This window comes from the organism of the source record quoted next, unplaced genomic scaffold (assembly GCF_019419815.1).
Source record: "Pyrus x bretschneideri cultivar Hongxiangsu unplaced genomic scaffold, Pyrus_bretschneideri_v1 Contig61, whole genome shotgun sequence".
Classification (NCBI taxonomy): domain Eukaryota; kingdom Viridiplantae; phylum Streptophyta; class Magnoliopsida; order Rosales; family Rosaceae; genus Pyrus; species Pyrus x bretschneideri.
Window position 1 is genome coordinate 1,574,275 of NW_025999800.1, and position 20,135 is coordinate 1,594,409.

Below are 20,135 nucleotides of genomic sequence, written 5' to 3' on the forward strand. Positions count from 1 at the left end.
AAAATCAAGATCAAGACCTTTAAGGACAAAGTTCACCCAATCAGTATTAGAAACATGTTGATTAATAGGAGCAAGAGAACAATAAACTTAGCTTGGTGAAGAGAATCAAAGATGGAGCAGGAGCCTTTTGTAAGTGCCAGAAGTTGAAACCGGAGATTCGCGGCATTAGTCAGTAAGGCCTGAGAAAAATGCATATGGATGTCTTTGGTAGGGGGTTTGCCAATAGTAAGTGACAAAATAGGTTCAAAAAGAGTGGAAGCCAAATAACTAACAACTAGTTGATTAGTCTGAAACCACATAGCAATAGTTGGATTCCGTTTGACAAGTTTCTTGTCAATAGTAGGAAGAGTGGTGGCAGGGGCCAGAGTTGTGCCATCAACAAAGCCAAATAAATTGTGACCGAGAAGAAACAACTTCATCTAACTAAGCCAAAAGAGGTAGTTGGAATCGGCGAGTTTTAGAAAGTGAGCAACATTAGGACCGAAGAGAGAAGGTCCAGTGAGGGTAGAGGATGAAGAAGGTTGTGTAGCCATGGGGAATAGGGAGTAGGTAGGCACGGCAAAGTTAAAACGATTTGGGGAATATTAACTTAGAGGGGACGGCAAATTGGGAAGAAAGAGGAAGGAGGCTAGGGTTGTACTAGGAAAAGGGAACCTAAAACTAGTAATACCATATAGAATTGTAATTCAATGATTTGATAACACAACATTACAAATATATACTAGCAGCCTACCATCCCAGCCGCCGTCGGAGCACCTCCAACCGAGCAGCCTCCAACCCAGCACGAACCAACACCTCCAGGAGACGCCGGAGATCAAGTCACTCCAAGACCCAAAATCGGAAAATAAGAAATTTTCAACATCCACTAACAGCCACAACAAAGATCTAAACCACAAAACAAAGGAAGCCAGTGGGAAATTACATCCCACGGGCAATGGAGCCGAGAACGACAAACACAAGGAAGGTGGTGGTGCGAACACCCAAGCCAGTGGGAAATTAATAACAATAAGATTATAAACATGTTAGCAATTGAATTACATTGTTTTGAGCTGAATTTAAGGAGCTCTCATACAGGTTTATAAACAGTTCATTATCTGGAGTACTAAGCGTTGAACAATAAACAGACATCATTCAGAGAGCCTCCAATACTTGGCAACGATATTCTCCAAGGGCCCAAATGGGAAAAATGTTCCGGTAGGCTGAATAGCTGATCATACAGTTCTTGTTGAAGACACCAGTGATCTCCTGTATGGGAAGTGTAAACGTTATTGAGGTCATATAGCCTTCGTAAGTGGTAATCATAGTTACAAACTTCCTGCATGAGATTTACACTAAGATCTTGGTTTCCGGTACATATATACTCAATGAAGAAAACGGAGGTTTCACCGTAAAACCAATTGGTAATATGAAAAGTAGCCCAACAACTTATAAGCACATTCAAGGTCCCTTCTGTCCTCAATGTGTGATTAATACGTATTGTCAACACATCCCTCATGTGTGGCGAACTTTCAAGCCTAACACATGGACAGCACAAATCATGTGACGTGGAGCACGTGTGCCCGTAGATCTTCACACATGGACAACCTACTTTGATAGCATGAATAAAATTGAGGTTCCACCATTAAACCAATTGGAAACAGGAGGAGTAACCCGCTTACTTATAAGATGCAAGGTCCCTCATTTCCCCAATGTGGGATTTATATTCTCAACACTTAAGATTGTTCAATTTGCCTATTTGAATAACACTAAGTACTTATATTACTTGCTTCAAAAGCTATACATATATTTATAAGGTTTAATTACTCTCTGCAGCCTAGAAAAGTACTAAAGGTCTTTACACCTGCATTTCTCTCTGTACAGTTTTCTTCTACATTGGCAAGATGTTTTGAAAATTGCAGTTAGCATGTCTGTAATCAAACCAAACCAAATGGATTTCTATGAAGACAGAAAAAACCATGTTAGCTTGTAATTGTAGATTGCACGGTCAAGAGGGTATAAAGACTCTTGTGTGAAACATTATGGAAAGAGTTGCCAATTTACCTTCTGAGGGAAATCTCCATTTTTCATTTGAGAATTGATTAGTACTCTAGCTGCCCGATGCAACGGAGTTGGGTCTCTCTTAGCCTTTCAAGGAGGAGAACATAACAAGAAATACAGGTATTAAAGTGAGCAACATATGGATGTCAAACGGTTATTCGTAAAAAGGTTTCAAAAATTCTGCAAATGAATAATCCTCTAAATTCTAATTTACACCAAATTTGGTATCCATGGGAGAAGGATGAATTTGATAAATCACATGGAAAGGAGAATGAGTGATGAATTTGTTGTACCTGCCCAGCACCAATAAGGGCCAACATAGCCCATGCAGTTTGAACTATATGTGGCCTATTGTCCTTGAGATTTGTATACACCTGACACACAAACAGTCGGCATTAAGTTATGCAAGTCGAAAGTAGATCATACATTTTGCCAAATGTGTATGCAAATGAAAACCAAGAATTGAGTGAAGGATTTGTCATAATAGAGGAATAAAGTAAGCTCCGGGCCTATGAAAGACAACGAAGTATATTTCAAATTTGAGGAATCATTAACCTTGTTCTGACATGATAGATAGCTTTCTCCCCATCCACCTGAAGGAAGCTCTTTGGATAACAAAAAGTCGCATGCTTTACGGATGCTTGAGCAGTCTTCGTATGTCCTTCCCGCAGCAACCAACCCCTTTATTCCAAACCAGCCAGCATAGGTGAAGCATACTCCCCAGGAACCATACCTATACAACCAAAAACATAGAGCCATCATACACCCAAACCACGCATTGAAATGTCCCATATATGTATGCATGTATTTTTAATTGAAAGAAAAAACAAACCAAGATCCATCTGCTGCTTGTATTGTTTCAATGAACTTTGCAGCACGAGCAATGCAGTTTTCTATTTCATCACTCCTATGCCCAGGACATAACCTTTTGAACAATGCAAGTGCTTGAATTGCTGCTGAGGTGCATTCAACATATCTGCATCCCCATTCCAATCAAGATGACTTCAGGCATTTTCCATGATATAGAATAAAATGTACAGAATTCAAAAGGTAGTGTACAGAAATCGTACGGATAATCAATGACGATGTCACCAAAAGTTTCGGCAGGGTTGATTAGCTGAAAATAGAATACAAATAATCATATGCATATGATCTCATCATCATCCATATAGAAGGAAGAAAACGAACTAAAAAAAGCTCATAAATGATATTTACCTCTAACCACTGATACGATCTAGTTAGTTCATAAGTGGCAAAACCACCATCGTCATTCTGCGGTGCAGAACCCAAAGATTAAGGAATTAGTTAAATAATTGTAAAACAAAAAAGCATGAAAATGTAAATATTCTGTCAACAAATTTAGACTTGAGCTGCTGATTAAGAATCATGACATGCTTGACAGAACTAAACATGCATGTGTGCATATATCATACAGAAATACTTGCATGTACAGTCTTTCTTTTATATTCTCATAACTATATATCCTACACTTTCTCCATAGCTTCCAATTTTTTGATGGATATTAGAGTAATATTTTTTACCGTAGTTTACAGATTACATAATAAAATGGTCAATTAAGCAGGGATATATTTTTCATTTCATATATCACGAGAGACAAGGAGGGTTCTCTTGAAAATATAGTTTATCATAAAGAATACGGGTTGCCACATCATGTCTGGTCAGATTCAATTCCCGTACAGCCAGTGATTACCTGTAAGGAAAGGGTAACATTTACAGCATCATAAAATCGCTTCATATCCAATGATTCACCAACTGTTTGTGTTGGAAGTTTCGATAGTAATAAGGCAGCCTGCACAAAGAAAAAATATTAAGAAAAGCAGCATGTGAAATGTTGAGTGTTCAAGCTACCTTCAGTCCTTCAGCTGTGCAGTCAGAGATAGGCCACCCATGATCTGCTGTTGAGAATGGCCAAGCACCTTTTGAAATGTGACGATACCAATAATCCAGATCTCCAGGACAATCTTCCAAGACCTTCAAATCAAAGTATTAGTTGAGCAACGATAATTATCATAAATGTTGAATGATACAGTTCGATTTCTGCCTATGAAAACCTGGGAATCTTTGATATACTGATGCGCTTTTCTTAAAGTAGGTCCATATTCTTCAACCAGGTTAGTTGATATAATCGCTTGAATGGCAAAAGAAGTATCCCATGCTTGACTTCCGTTGTAGCCCTGCAGTAAAAGGAAAACTAACATTAAATTAGAAACAATCCAGGTAGGAAAGAGGGAGTGTGGAAAGAGATAGGGAGGAACTTAAAATCTGTTCGAAACAATTTAATGCTATAACTGACCTGCATTTTCATGCCATCTTCAGCAATCCACAAATAATCAGGGATTCTTGGGAGATGCAATTTGAATGCCTCTGAGTTTGGATCCTCCGCCCAACAACAAAGCATATTTAACACCTACATCGTTTAGGAAATAGACAATCAAGAATCACGCAACTACTTACCGAATCAATCTATAAGACAAAAATACATGTCAATTGCGCAATTCCAATGGCAAAATATGTATGAGATCTATTGGCAGATGATGATATGCACAAAATATATTCTGCATGCATACCTTGTTAACAGGCCCTATGCATATGTACCGAGTATTTTCATCTTCATAATGAATATGCTGCATTACAGTCTTCAAAGCACTCTCCCTCAATTGTTTTGCAGGCCAACGTGTGAAAACAGGTTCATAAACATAGTGAAGAGACCCCCACAAGACATCTTGTACCATTGGGTGTGGATAGTATAGATCTTCCTAGAAATTGTATAAAGCATCCCATGTAAGCATCAAAAACATATGCAAGTGAATTGTCATTAATAGATTTACCTGTACAACTAAAATTCGATGGAAAAATGCATGTGCACATATACATAGATGCAGGGAAAACATGTTTTATTGTATTTGGAGAGTTATAGGAAAGTAATCCAACAATTAACCATGTCCAGGACCCTAAAATCAAATTTGTACTTTCATAAATAGCTATCATATATTTCACCTGTGAGTCTGTGACTAACCCTATGAAAGATAAGAATGTTCATTAAACTCACAGACACGGGATCTTTACGCAGGGTAGCTGGAGGAAGCAGAGTATATTGAAAGCGCAGATGTTTCTTACCAACCTTTGCACATAGATTGCGAGCTTTATTCCAGTCAACTTCATGATAGGGGACTGTATAAAGCTCCTTCCTCAATGACCGGATTGTGGGTGTGATAGGTCCAACAAACCTTTTCCCATACAAATACGACATAGGCAAATACACCATTCGGCAATGACACCACATTCTTCCTGTAAGTGTAAAATTTGAAATTCATAAACCGTAAAGATTAGAAGTTAGGCAGTTAACAGCATGGACAAGTCTATGGACATATTAATGCTAGTAAGACCTCTATTATTTAATCAAGATTTTTAATGAAAGGAGGTTTGAATTTATCTTATCCTGCCTAGAATGAACTTAAAGCACCGAAATGAAATGTCCAATAATGATGAGAGACCTGGATGAAATGGCAGAGAGTAAGGACATAGCCATACTTCAGGCGGCAGTGGATTATTCCCAGACCATTCATATGCCCCAAGTACCTATCATCATCAGAGATGCATGTCAACTAATATTTCTGAATGACTACACCGTGGGAACAATCCAACAAGATAAACATAGAGTTCATACTGAAAGCCACATTTTGCCCCAAGAAGTAATTGCAGTCACGCCACCATGGTCTAATATCCATTTCCGTGCAAGTTCGATTGCCCCTTGTCCATCATCCGCACCTTCGCCAAGCAACCTCAAAGTAACATAATTTAGAGCAGTACCAAACATGGTACTTGGCCCCTCAATATGCAGACCCCATCCCCCATCTTCATTCTGCAAACACAATTCATCCGTAAATTTCTTATCTTATTAGCAAACAGAGAGAATGTAACCTGAAATTCTATATGGAAAGGAAAGCATCCTTAATAAAATAAAAAATGAAAAACTATCATTTCATGAGAAACCATTCCTGCCTGATGATTATAAAGATATCTGCACATCTCACGTTTATGCTCTTTGGATAACACAGCATTTATAGCTCCAGTAATTGAAAGTGTAATGACCTGTTGCAATTGATGAGTAATACTTAGTCACCCAACAATTACCAACTGGACCAAATAATAAAGAATTTAATCATTTCAGTAAGAAGAAAGGATGTGAAGTTCCAAAACGACATGCAGCCATCTTTTGGAATGTCAAACTTATTTCTCAGATTTAACCATGATATCTATGTTTTCCGTGTTTAGGGTACAAGCATTGATGGAAACACATGGTGATTACTAGTTTTCTCCCTTACCAAACCAGGGAGCAGAAACATGGGACCCCCATAATCCCCAGCCCAATGACCATCATGCGCCTGGATTGTTGAATAAAAACTGAGAGCCCTTCGTAAAGTGGTTGCCACTGCCTCTTCCTTCACCCCTTCTTGATCTTTAACTTTGAGTTGCGGTAGATTAGTGGCATGTGGATTCTCCTTCGCAAACTACATTTAAGAAATAAGAACAAAACACTCATTTAAAAAAGGAAAGTAGGGTTACAAAACATGGGTAATTAAACCCAAATACCAACCTCAGAACTCATATGATTTGGCCTAAACTAACCAAAATTATTTGCTCATATTGGCAGGGGATTAACAAATTAGGCATAATTTAGGAGACTAATTGCAAGGATGGATAAAACACACCGGCAGCTATAAGTTTTATACAAAAGCACTCCGAGAGCTCAGTTGGAGAACACGGTACCCGAAACACATATCACTCGAAAGAAAAACATCATTCAAACTTACAAAGCCTAATGCTACACAAGAAAGCCTACAATGCAGTGTGAAAAACCTGACCATCTTGTTCACCAGCATTATCAAATTCAGCAGTTCTACTGATTTTATACATAATTCGATGATCCAGAACACCACAACGATAATTTAAATAGTTTACATACAAATTTCACTAATAAATAAATACCCTTTTCCCAGCCATATGCAGTATATTCAATTTCTAGAGAATGAAATATAAAAATAAAAAAATAAAAAATAAAAAAAAAGGGCAAAACCCAGGTGAAAAAGAACCTGAATTCTCATGAGGAGGTCAGAGCTGTGCCGCCTTTCGAAACGATTGTTCCAGAAAGCCTTGCGGGCATCTTCAATTTGCTGAAGCTCTTCTGGGGTTCCAATCTCTGGATGGAACTCCCAAACTTGGCGGCCCAAGTGGTTGTTCACACTCTTCAGCCACTGACCTCCACTTTCTCCTCCTACTGTCTCTGCCCCTACCTTCAGCTTCCACATTTTTCACTTCTCTTTTAATTCTTCAGAACTAATGAGTTCTTGCGAATTTGCCAATCAATGCCAAAGAAGGTTTGAATCTTTTTTTATGGGTTTTGTGTTAATTGGAGAAATTGATCATTGAACTTTCAGTTTGAAAGGAAGACTCTGTTTCTTCAACTTGGAATTGGGCACTTGAAAGTTGCCACTTGGTACTTTGGGAAGAAAACTGAAAGGGGAGGGGACGGATTTGGATCCGGATAGGAATTACAAATCATTTGATTTTTTTATATGAAATTAAATATTAATATTATTTAACGAAAATTAATTATATAATGTGCAATAAAAAATTAAGATGCAAGGATTTTAGAATCCTGTAACGTAGATCCGGAGAAGATACACTTCCGGATGAGCCAGCTTGGTTTTCCCTTCTTTGTTCTCTCTCTCTCTCTCTCCCTCTGCTAATGAGATTATAACTTTTTTTGCAAAATAAAAACAAAATTTATATGTAATTTCAGTACTTCACTCAATCCATGTGAAGAAGTCGTGTCCACATCAATTTTTGAGATTTCTTTCTTCCTCTTTGCTGGCCATGTGAGCACATCGAAAGACAATAATTGTGCATTTATACAAAAAATATCAGTATTATTTATATAGTTAAATACTATTTTAGACTTCGACAGAAAAAGTGTACTCAATTAATTGTACTTAAAAAAGAACTAATGAAAAAGAATTGAAAATTTTAAGTTTTAACAATAAAAATAAAATAAAGTGTAAAGTGAATAGTACCAAAATTGACTTTTTAGTGTAAAATGTAGTTAACAGTACCGGAAGCTTTTCGTTAAAGTTCCCGTAAATCTATAATGTTGGTGCTTGTGCTAGTACTGATAGTGTAGTGCTTATGGGAGTATGATTCTCTACCCTTCTAATCTCTATCCCCTTTCATCCCCTCATATTTAAACGGTTGCGATTACGCCACGTCTACATCTTGTTTTGACTTTTTTATATAGAGAATAAGACAAAAAGAAGAGTGTGAGTGGAGGGGATGGTAATAGGAGGGGAGAGAATCCTACTCCGTGCTTATGTTAGTTATTTGGTGATTATTATTTATGCTTGCGAATTATCTCTATATCATTAAATTTAATTGGAAAATACACTCATGTGGTAACCTTGGTAACTATTACAGTCCATTAATGGAATTTTGTTGTCGCTTCTTGTAAAAAATGTTAAAATCGAAGGAAGTTAAGGTCTATTAAACCAACTCCTTAGAAATCTTTTGACAAATTTCTCGTATGCGATATTTTTTCACATCATCACGGTAATTCACCTCCCCTAAAAGAATAGAGTAAATTGTAACAATTATCCTTTAACTTTAACTCAATTAGAGTAATGGTCCCTCAACTAAAAATCAATTATCATTGGTCTCTCAATTCATCAAAACATGCAGCTATAGTCCCTTAACTAAAAATACATTACCAATGGTTCCTCAACTTTAATCCAACTGGAGAAATGGTCCCTCAACTTTAACTCAATTATAGCAATGATCCTTCCAATATAACTTATTTTGACAAAATTATGATGAAGTTGATGAAAATGATCATAGCTACACATTTAGATGAGTTTAGGGACCAATGTGATAGATTTTTAGTTGATTGCTTCAATTTGATTAAAGTTGATGAACCATTGTCACAATTTACTCAAAAGAAAATTGTTGAATTCAATGGAAAATTGGTTCTTGTTGCATAATTTGCATTAAATTAATCAGATCTAATTTCTAACAGCTACCAGTACAACTGGATAATGATAAATATAATCCACAGCTGGATCATTATCACGAACAAAGTCTAGCATAGCCACTATTCACCACATAAGTGCTTATTGATCTACATTGTCCATGCTCACCATACCCATTTTATTTCAAAACTAGGGTCACCACCAATCACAACCATATATTATCGAGACATTATTGTATAAATATGAAAAATGTTAAGGAGATTAAATTTTTGTAAGGTATTAGCATATCATCTAATATAATAAGGAATGTATACGTTTTGTGCCAAGTAATACGTTTTTCTCATTAGATGTTGATTATATATATGCATCATTTACATTAGCCTCATCAAATTTTTTTTATCAAAGTTTTGTAATGTATGTTTCAATTTATTATGAGCTATTACATATAATTATGTTTTAATTTATTATGGGAGTATTATTTGTCGTGATCTTATTCATTGGAGTTAGTTTTGTAAAATTTGGCATATATATTTGTCGTAAAATTATTATGAGAGTATTATTTGTCGTGTGCTTTTTCACTGGAGTTAGTTTTGTAAAATTTGGCATATATATTTTTCGGAAAATGAATTTTGTTGATGATTACTTTCCTCGTTTGTGTTTATATTACAATTTGGAATTCATCCTTTTCGAGAAAAAATTTCTTTATTGTCCACTACTAATCGCTAGGCCTCGTAACATTCTTATATAGTTTTTGTTGTCTTTCACATAGTATGCTCCGTTATCAACCAAAAGAAAGAGTTAAGAAGGATTAGTCGGGCCAACATGTAAAACAAAGGCAACAATTACGAAGAAAAATAGTCATGGCTCAGAGGACACACTGGTAAGTTAACACAGCCGGCCAAACTTTTTCTGACCAAGGATTTGGCTGACTATTGTTTAGCCTTTGTAGGAAATAGCATGTCTAACCAAGTATTCGTTTGTCTTCTCACATAATTCTAATATTCTATAAATGACAAAATGAGGTTGAACTTCATAACCGATGAGTTCGTAATCAATTTATTTTTCACTTTCTTAATATACATATATTGTTATATATATATATATATATATAAACAAAAGCCGTGAATAACAACTATACAATATTAAAAAAAAAAAAAGACCTGGTTAAGTTTTTTTTTTTTGGATAACATAAGACCATCTCCAACCTTTGGGAATAAACCTTAAAAATTTAAGCCAAAAAATTTTAAGCCATAAGTTAGAAACTGTTTCGCCTCCATGACACACCCCGACCTAGATCGAGGCATGGTTACGTCACTCTCACGTGATGGCTAGCATGCCTCAATCTAGGTCTGAGGGTCACCCAAAAATAAAACCATGAGGGTGTGGTAAAGGCCTAAAACGGACAATATTGTGCTACGGTGAAGTCAAGCCTGGGATGTGGTGGGGGCCCGAGCCAGGATGTGACACTCCAACTCTTGTGGCTTAAAATTTTAGCCGGTGATGATTAAATAATGATTTTAGCCTAACTTTTTGTTTTCAGTAACTTTTTTTAAAATAAAATTTATGTAGATTATCTTAATTTATTTTTGTGAACATTTTAGTCTAAAAATATTTAAATTTCGATAAATAATTAAAAATCATACAAATACATAGGTATTTATAAAGTTTTAAGTTAAATTTGATTTAAATTATTTTCTTAAATTATTTTAAATGTTAGATTTAATTTTGGGCTGCAAATTTTTTTTTTTACTATTAAATTTGATCTCATTTGATCATAGTCATTATATTATAAGTAAAAAACAAAAAAATGTTTGAAATATGACAGTTTGGTGGGTCCTGAATAATTTAAGCCAGACTTAAATCCTGAAAGAATTTAGCCTAGAGATATATTTTCTCCCCAAGACTTATTTTAGCCCATGGTTGGAAATGGTTTGGGGGTTTTAAAGCTTATATTTTAAGCTTTATCCCATGAGTTGGAGATGGTCTAAGAGTAACACCCCAAATCTACTCACTAGAAATGTTATTCATATTCAAAGTTTGAAACTTTTTACTAATTACATAGAGTTGTGCTCTCTTGATCACCCATGATAAGGATACATTGTCACCCACTTTTGAATTTGATATCGAAGGCTAGGATCAAATATCAAAAGTACATGTATTTATTGTTCACAGTTGATATGAAGTCCAATTATAAATGACCATGCATTAATATTACATGGGTTGTTTTGTTTTTTTTTTTTTAACCGCCACAATTGATATTAAGTCCAATTATAAATGATCGTGCATTAATATTTATGTAATTATATGGGTTTTTTTTAACCGTCACAGTTGATATTAAGTCCAATTATAAATGACCATGCATTAATATTTATGTAATTATATGGGTTTTTTTTTGTTTTAACCGTCACAAGAACAATATTCTAAATCCGCCACTACATATTAGATATTTTTTGCATTTACCAAAGAGTGTTGACTTGAGAGAGAATGGTAGAGGGGGACACCTCATGCATTGTAGGGGCTGAACCTTTAATTGTGCATTATTTAAGAGATCTGTTTAATTGCACATATGTGACAAGAATTGTTATATTTTTTTTCTCTATTGCCAAAAAATTAATCTGCATAGATTCCAGGATATCTCAATGTCATTTTCATAGCTGAGCACAAAAAGGAAATCTTGCGTTACACATACGACCATCAAAATGAAGATGGTGGCTTGGGATTGCACATAGCAAGGCCTAGTATGATGTTTACTACATTCCTTAACTACTGTATGATGCCTATTCTCGGAGATGGTCTTGTGGTAGTGCCTGCTATTCTGCATCATGGGCAGGGCCGGTTCAAAGATTTTTAAGGCCCGGAGGGCGACGTAAAAAAATGTGCCCTCATTTCATATAAAAAAAAAATATTTGTTTTCACATGTAAGATATCAATAAAATTATATTTAGAAAAACACTTCAAATTCAATAATTTAGAAACACGAAATAATTAGATAGAATATGAGTTTTGTTTTCCATCTGAACTTTTAAAATGTTTTTTTATAAGTCATGAGTTGTTTTTTCTTATTTACTAACCTTGTCAATATAAGAATAAAAAAATATTAATGTTTTTGAGTTGTTAAGGATATGTATAAGCAATGAATGAACACTAAATTAAACCTTTTGATGACATGTAATATTATTTGCAAATTTGATCTAAAAATTTAGTCTACGCATTACTCTTTGCTGAAGATTAGATTTGAATTGGAACGGATATTTAAACCACCAGTTCATTCATTTTAAACAACAAAACCACACGTGGTGTTTTGAACCTAAGACCTCTTCATTGATTTTAAACAACAAAACCACTAGTTCTAGTTAATTTCTTTTGTCACTAAACCAAATTTTATAAATTTATACTCTTATAAAAACATATATAAATATACCACCCTAATAATTTTGGTGCCCCCAATTTTTTTGGGCCCCGGACGGTCGCCCTGCCCACACTAGGCCTAATAATGTGAAAAATCGTTATTAACATATTCACCGTCATTATCAGAACGTAAAATTCGGATTTTAGTAGAATACTGTGTTTGAACCATGGTGTGGAAGGTCTTAAAAGCCGAAAAAAACATCACTTTTATGCTTAAGAAGGTATAACCATGTCATCCGTGTGCAATCATCTATGAAAGTTACAAACCACCTAATACCAGATGAAGTAGTAATCGAAGATGGTCCCCAAATATCCAAATGAACAAAACCAAAAAGAATAACACTTTTATTAGAATTCAACGGATAAGAAACACGGTGATTCTTGGCAAGTATGCAAGTGTCACATTTAAAGTCTGAAATCGAACATCCAACAAATAAATCTGGAAACATATGATGCACATAACTAAAAGATGGATGACCCAAACGATGATGCCATAACCATATCTGACATCGTTTGTGATCAACAGCTTCTTGGGCAAGATTGACCCATCCTGTACTGACATCATCCACAAAGTAGAGATCCCCTATCTTAGTACTGACCAATTATCTCTTTCGTGAGAATATCTTGAATAAGACAAAACTTTGGATACATTAGCACACAATAGTTCAATTGTTCAGTAGCTTGGCTAGGAGACATCAATTTATGCTTTAATGAAGGTACAAGTAATGTATGAGGCAAAGAGAGAATGGGCATGAGGCGCACAGTGCCAGCGCCAGTTACCGATGAGGTGACACCATTAGCATTAGTAATATTACGTCGAAGTGGAATGGTATCACACGCTAAATCAGTGGGATCATAAGTCATATGGTATGTGGCACCAAAGTCAATGATTCATCCGAACTGAGTATCATCACTATTCATATTAAAAGCATAACCACAGTTACATGAGGACTCCAGAGACATGTCGAAAGAATTCGATATAAGAGGAAGATCATCCTAAGATATCAAAGATAGTTAGGATACGAAGGTGGCAAGATTGGCTTGCCCAAGCTTGGCTTGCTCATCTCGTTCTTATTGTTTTTGAAGCTTTAATGGTTTCCACTAGTCAGGATAGCCATGCAATTGAAAACAATTATCGCAGCCATGCTTTTCACAACCGCAGTAAGTACAACCACCAATGGGGATGGGTGGTTTAGGACGAGGAGAACGGTGACCCATGGTCTAGGGGCAGTAGCCTGGGGTTGTAATCCTGGGCTCGGTGCAAGTGGCTTCTTGGGGGCACGGGGATGAGGTGAAGCCGTGGCTCGTGCTGCAGGGCGAGCCACCATTGTTGTCCCACTTGGCAGCTGTTTTCCGGTGTTCATAACAAAATGTCGCATTCCTTCCAGGCGAACATAGGCAAAGGTTTGTTTGACGGAAGGAAAAGGCTCAATTTGTTGGATATCACTACGAATTTATCAAACATCTCATCCAATCCTGCAAGCAAAGTGTACACACGATACGTTTGAACAATTTTATTATAAATTTCAATATCAGTACCACACTTCATCGGATTTGGGTCGACGATAATCATGTAAAGTTGTGAATGACAATGAATGATGTATTGGATTACTTATGTTGTAAGCCACTTGTTTATCGAGTTGTTAACAACATAAGTAATCTGATAGTCCTAGTCAAATAAGGATTATGGAGTCTTAACCTTTGTAATTGACCTCAAAGAAATCTAATAGGTTTCACTACAAAGATACAAAATCATTGTAAAACTTGATCACTTAAGTGACAGGGTTTGATTTTCACAACCAATAATAGGCCGGCTATGTTTAAACCCTAATGAGATAAATACTATGGTTAAGTCCCTGCTTCCATACGCTTAATCTCTCAAATACGCTAACCCTATTCATATAGTAGATAGATATTATTGAAGTATTGGAAGGAGAAGACAACCTAGAGTTCATCAATGACTTCATCTTCATAACCATGTCTTCCGAATTCTACAGATAAGTTCAATATAATTAGTGCATAACTTCGTATCAACTTTATATTGATTTGATTTATTTTGTGATCCTAATGTCTTGAGAGGCCTTGTAGGTAAGATCATAGACTTGAGATATATTGGAGCCGTCATAATATGCGCGAGCAACTGTGTCCCACACTTCCTTTGTCTGCGGTAGTTGAAGAAAATACCCAATCAAGTAGGGTTCCGTAGAATTGATGAGCCAACCCTTCACAATGGCATTCTCCGCACACCATTTGGTGAAGGCCGAATCGTCGGTCGGTGGCTGGGGATTACTCCCAAATAAGTAGCCCAACTTGTCTTTTCCAGCAACGAACATCTCGACAATTTGAGATCAAACTCCATAATTGGCACCATTGAGTTTGAAGCCAATCAAAGCAGTAGAAGACTTATGGTGGACAATCTATGTAACAACTTGTGGTAGAGGTGATATAGGATTCATGGTACGGTCGGTTAGGGTAGTAGTGTTTAAGTTTGCAGTGTTTAGTATAGGAGTAGAGTCGGTTAGGATGAGGTTGTTTCCACTGTGGAGTGGTGGTAGGTTCTCCATGGGATGGCCGAGTTTGCTTGAGGGAACGGGCAGAGAAAAAATCCTAGGATCTCTACGCTGATACCATGCTAGTTAGGGCTTATCTTGGGGTTTAATTTTCTGATATTATTCTTTTCACCAAAGAGGAAAATATATAATGTTCAAGATTGATTTACAAAAAGGTTCCAAAAACTATGTTATCAGCAAACCATTATGCAGCTGCCAGAAGAATATTACAAATTCTGCAAGTGAATAATCCTCTAAATTCTAATTTACACCAAATTCGGTATCCATGTGAAGTAGAAAAGATGAATTTGACATGTCACATGCGAAGGAGAACGAGTGATGAATTTGTTGTATCAGCCCAGCGTCAATAAGTGTCAACATAGCCCATGCAGTATGAACTATGTGGCCTATTGTCCTTGAGATTTGCATACACTTGACGTATAAATAATCGGCATTAAGTGATGCAAGTCGAACGTAGATCATACTTTTTGCCAAATGTATATACGAATGAAAACCAAGAATTGAGTGAAGGATTTGTCATAACAAAGGAATAAAGTAAGCTCCAGTTCTATGAAAGACAACGAAGTATATTTCAAATTTGAGGAATCATTAACCTTGTTCTGACATGATAGATGGCTTTCTCCCCATCCACCTAAAGGAAGCTCTTTGGGTAACAAAAAGTCGCATGCTTTACAGATGCTTGAGCAGTCTTCGTATGTCCTTCCCGCAACAACCCCAACCCCTTTATTCCAAACCACACCGAGCATAGGTTCCAAACCACACCCAGCATAGGTGAAGCATACTTCCCAGGAGCCATACCTATACAACTAAAAACATAAAGTCATCATACATCCAGACCACGCAGTGAAATGTCCCGTATATGTATGCATGTATTTTTAATTGAATTAAAAAAAAAAACACCAAGATCCAACCGTTGCTTTTATCATTTCAATGCACTTTGCAGCACGAGCAATACAGTTTTTTATTTCCTCACTTCTATGCCCAGGACATAACTTTTTGAACAATGTAAGTGCTTGAATTGCTGCTGAGGTGTATTCAACAGATCTGCATCCCCGTTCCAATGAAGATGACTTCGTGCATTAAACTCAATGGAAGTAAATTCTCCACCTCTATCAATTCTCAGTTTCTTTCAATGAGTAACCACATTCCAGTTCAACCGTAGCTCTAAACTTCTTGAATATCACAAAAATTTCTTGATTTATTTCTCGTAAAGTAGATCCAAACATTCTTGAATAATCATCAATGAATGTGAGAAAATACTTGTTTCCACTCATGGTTGGAACCTGCATATGTCCACAAACATCAGAATGTACCAATTCTAGTGGTTCTTGGGCTCTCCAAGTAGTCTCCTTAGGAAATGACTCCCTCTGATGCTTCCCAAGTACATACCCTTGGACACATCATCACTATCTTGGATTTTAGGCAACCCCAACATCATTCCTTGATTCTGCAATAGCTTGAGACTCCTGAAATTTAAGTGACCAAATCTCTTGTGCCACATCTTTATACATTCTTGCACACTTATACTCAATGCAAGTTTCTTGTTTGTACTAAAAATCAAAGGAAAGCATTTATTTCCCTTATGTTTCACACTAACACCAGATTACTTAGATACTTATCATCAAACACATCCATTCTATAGTCTTCAAACAGAAGAAAATAACCATGCTCAATCATCTATCCTACACTAAGCAAATTCTCTGCAAGACCAGGTACAAGCATCACTTCCCTTATATATCTTCTACCCTTCATTGTCTCAATAACCAATGTTCCCTCTCCTGCAACATCAACCAAAACTCCAATGCCTACTTGGACTTTGGCTTTCACATTTCTATCAATATCAACAAGTAAATCTTCTCTGGATGTCATATGATTACTGCATCCATTATCTATGTACCACACATCATTTACCTTCTTCACTTCACTAGAGTGACTGGCATAAAACAAATTAACAGTTTCTTCTACTTGATGAGCAAAATTTACTTGTTGCACAACCTTGTTTGTATTGCAGTACCTTGCAATATGACAATTTTGTTGCACTTGTGACACTTGACTTTGTTGTTAACCCAACATTCCCCATAGTAAAGTCTATCACAGAATTTACACTTATCCCCAGTGTTGTTTGCATCATTTTACAACAACCTTATTACTCCAATCAGCCTTATTACTCCACTATTTTCCTTTTGAATTAAAATTCTTCTGATATTTGCCATTGTTAGATTGACCATAAACCTATTTGGTTTAGATGCAATGTTCAAGCTAGTAAATGCCTTTTTTGTGTTACTCTCACCATGCCCATCAAGTATTTGCTCATAACCTTTTATAATAGCAACCACATCCTAAGTACCTATTGTCTCTAGATCCTTAGTATTTTCTATCACAGATGCAATACCATCATAAGATTTAGGCAAACTAATTAACAGTTTCTACATTATTCTTTGATTACTCAGATCTTCACCATAGCTTCTTATTTGTTTAATTAGATCAAACACTTTAGCAATATACACGGAGAGTGATTCATCTTCATTCATAAGAGTATACTTAAATTCTCGCCTAAGACCTTAAAGTTTCATCGATCTTACTTGTTTATCACTAACAAATTCTTGTTTTAGAATGTCCCACGTAGCCTTTGCACTTTCCTGAGTTGCGATCCTCGGAAAAATTTGATCTAAAACAGCACCTTGAATGATTCCAAGTGCTCTAGCATCCTTGACTACATTTTCTTGCATCAGCTTCTTCTTCGCCTCTGTGAGCTCCTCCTCTTTCTTGGTCAGAGTATCAAAACCCTTTTTAACCAGATTCCACAATTCATGTGAACAGAAAATGGTTTTCATTTTGATTTGTTCAAAATCAAAACCCTCGCCATTGAAGACTAGCGCTCTGAGTTCTCCTCCTCCAGATCCAGTCATGTTACACTAGATCACAGATACAAACTCGAATCACTGCACTGAGCTATTGCTGTGAATCTGAGCTTGATCCTCCACAGATATGACGCCCAAAAATTCATACCCAACCTAGCTCTAAGGTCATGTTAGTGATGGTTCTTGGATACTGAATTAGGAAGAAATAATGTTGGGAGTTATGAAGGAATACATAGAAAACTCAATAAAGAAAATGGAAGATTTCTGATCACAACTTTACAGAGAATATGACTCTGCAATTCCTTCCATTAAACTCGCACACATTGAGCATATAAGCTCATGCAAGATAAATATAACCGTTAGAGAGAAGAGAGAGAGTGGTACAACTCAAGTTTCAATCTCAGCCATTCATACTATACTACACTGAGATTAGAACACTTGTCACTCATCAAGCCCTATGAGACTTAACTAACAAATTATATTTTAATTAGATGAGCTCAGCCTATGACCTGAAGCATTACACTAATCAAACATGTAATCCTCTCCACATTAGTTCATCAATTTAGACATCAATAGCAACGGGAAATAACGCGTCGTCGGGAAAGATGGGTGGGTAAAGTTATTGAGGATGTCGTTGATAGACTTGTTGGAAACAAACATGCATATGGGGATGGAGTTGAATCGAGGAGAAGGCAGCTGTGGAAGAAGCTTCCCAAACCCATATGAGATTATTGGGCCAAGAACAGATGGGGCGATTGGCGGCTGAAGAAGCTTCCCAAATGGGATTATTGGTTGCAGATAAGCACAGAAGAGATAGGATGGAGACGAGGATGAGATGGGGTTATTAGGCTAAGCTTTGCTAGATCCCCTTTTCATTTTTTTTAGTTTTTAATTATAATCTAAATTGATTTTTATTAAATAATCCTTTTTGTATTATTTTTTATTCACATGGTGCAAAGTTGACAACCATGTCAACACAAATATGAATCCTATATTTGCCACATCATCACTTAACGGTTAGCTTAACAAATTTTTTTAACGGATGTATGAAATTGAAAAGAAATGAAATTGTGATATTTTAAAAATGTTGTCTGAGATTGCAATTGACCCCGTACCTGAGGGTGTAAAAAGTAATTTACCCTTATTAATTTTGTAACATTTTCTAGGTTCATGTGTTTTGTTGGGCTTTGCTTTCTAATACAAAGGCTGGGCTTATAAAAAAGTGTATCGTTTCCTACTTTAAAATATCCGGACTACCCTAGTATATGAAAGGATAAACACAAGAGCTAGTTTGAGTTTCTATGCAAACACACCCAATGCCTCTCTGCCTCAAGAGCATCAAGGGAGCGGCCGTCTCCATTTTCTTTCTCATAACCCTAACGCTGCCGTCCCATTTTCTTCTCCTCCACTCTCTCTCTTTCACACACACACACACACACACACACACACACACACACATACACACTATGTTCCCTCTTCTATGCACAGACGGTGAGATGCATCGAGATTGGGAGAGTTGCAGCGATTTGTTGCGAGTTGGGAGAGTTTCAGCGAGTTGCAGTTAAACTAAAGCTACCTGGTGTGCCGCCTAAGTCCCGCCGCCCATCGCCGCCTTGCCCCGCCTAGTGCTGTCTAGAGCACCTAAGCGGCCGCCTAAATACTTCCCGCCTTAACCAAACGTTTTGTCTTCAATCAGGTTAGGGAACCACCGTCCCTAGACTACCGCTTAGACCGATTTTAGAATACTGGACAAATATAAGCCTAAAAAATCAAAAATAAAATTTCAATTAACTAGAAATTATGTACACAAATAATTAACTTAGAATATGATAAACACAAGTTATTAGCACAATCTTCCACATCGGCGCATCGCACTCGAGATTTTGAGTTTGATTTTTCGTCTATAATATTTTTTGTATAAAAATATTTGGCAATTGTTATTTGCCTTCTCCAAATGTTATCTTGCACTTTGCCGAAGTGTATTTTCTTCCTTCGTTTTATAAAGGAGTGGAATTGATATTTTTAAAGTACCGCTAACATCTCCATTTCAATAGATTTTTTTTTTGTATCACTTAATATTACAATTTAAAACCATTTCTCTTTATTTAAATTTGAATTTTACGAAGTTGAGTTTTATACTAAGTTATTCTCACTCTTTAGTATAAATATTCCCATTCTTGGTTGGTCCGGCGGGTGCATATCAAGTTGTAATAGTAACA

At 36.3% G+C, this 20,135-nt stretch overlaps 1 protein-coding gene across 4 annotated transcripts; it reads right to left on the reverse strand.

The window, feature by feature from the left end:
* Positions 1 to 965: 965 nt before the first annotated feature.
* LOC103938459 (cycloartenol synthase) lies at positions 966 to 7,812 on the reverse strand. Of its 4 annotated transcripts, none has more exons than XM_048572426.1 (18): positions 7,152 to 7,809; positions 6,384 to 6,569; positions 6,061 to 6,150; positions 5,726 to 5,920; positions 5,553 to 5,637; positions 5,180 to 5,346; positions 4,626 to 4,814; positions 4,352 to 4,465; positions 4,110 to 4,232; positions 3,907 to 4,029; positions 3,749 to 3,847; positions 3,253 to 3,309; positions 3,108 to 3,154; positions 2,870 to 3,013; positions 2,593 to 2,770; positions 2,331 to 2,411; positions 2,041 to 2,124; positions 966 to 1,245 (listed from the first exon to the last, which is right to left on the reverse strand). In XM_048572426.1, exons 1-18 carry the CDS (start codon positions 7,365 to 7,367, stop codon positions 1,132 to 1,134), a joined length of 2,292 nt encoding a protein of 763 aa, XP_048428383.1. In that variant the 5' UTR covers positions 7,368 to 7,809; the 3' UTR covers positions 966 to 1,131. The 4 variants fall into 4 exon arrangements, with proteins under 4 accessions (XP_048428383.1, XP_048428385.1, XP_048428386.1 ...); XM_048572427.1 differs by lacking the exon at positions 966 to 1,245 and adding an exon at positions 1,599 to 1,935 and having other exon boundaries at positions 7,152 to 7,812; XM_048572428.1 differs by lacking the exon at positions 6,061 to 6,150 and having other exon boundaries at positions 7,152 to 7,810.
* Positions 7,813 to 20,135: the final 12,323 nt, after the last annotated feature.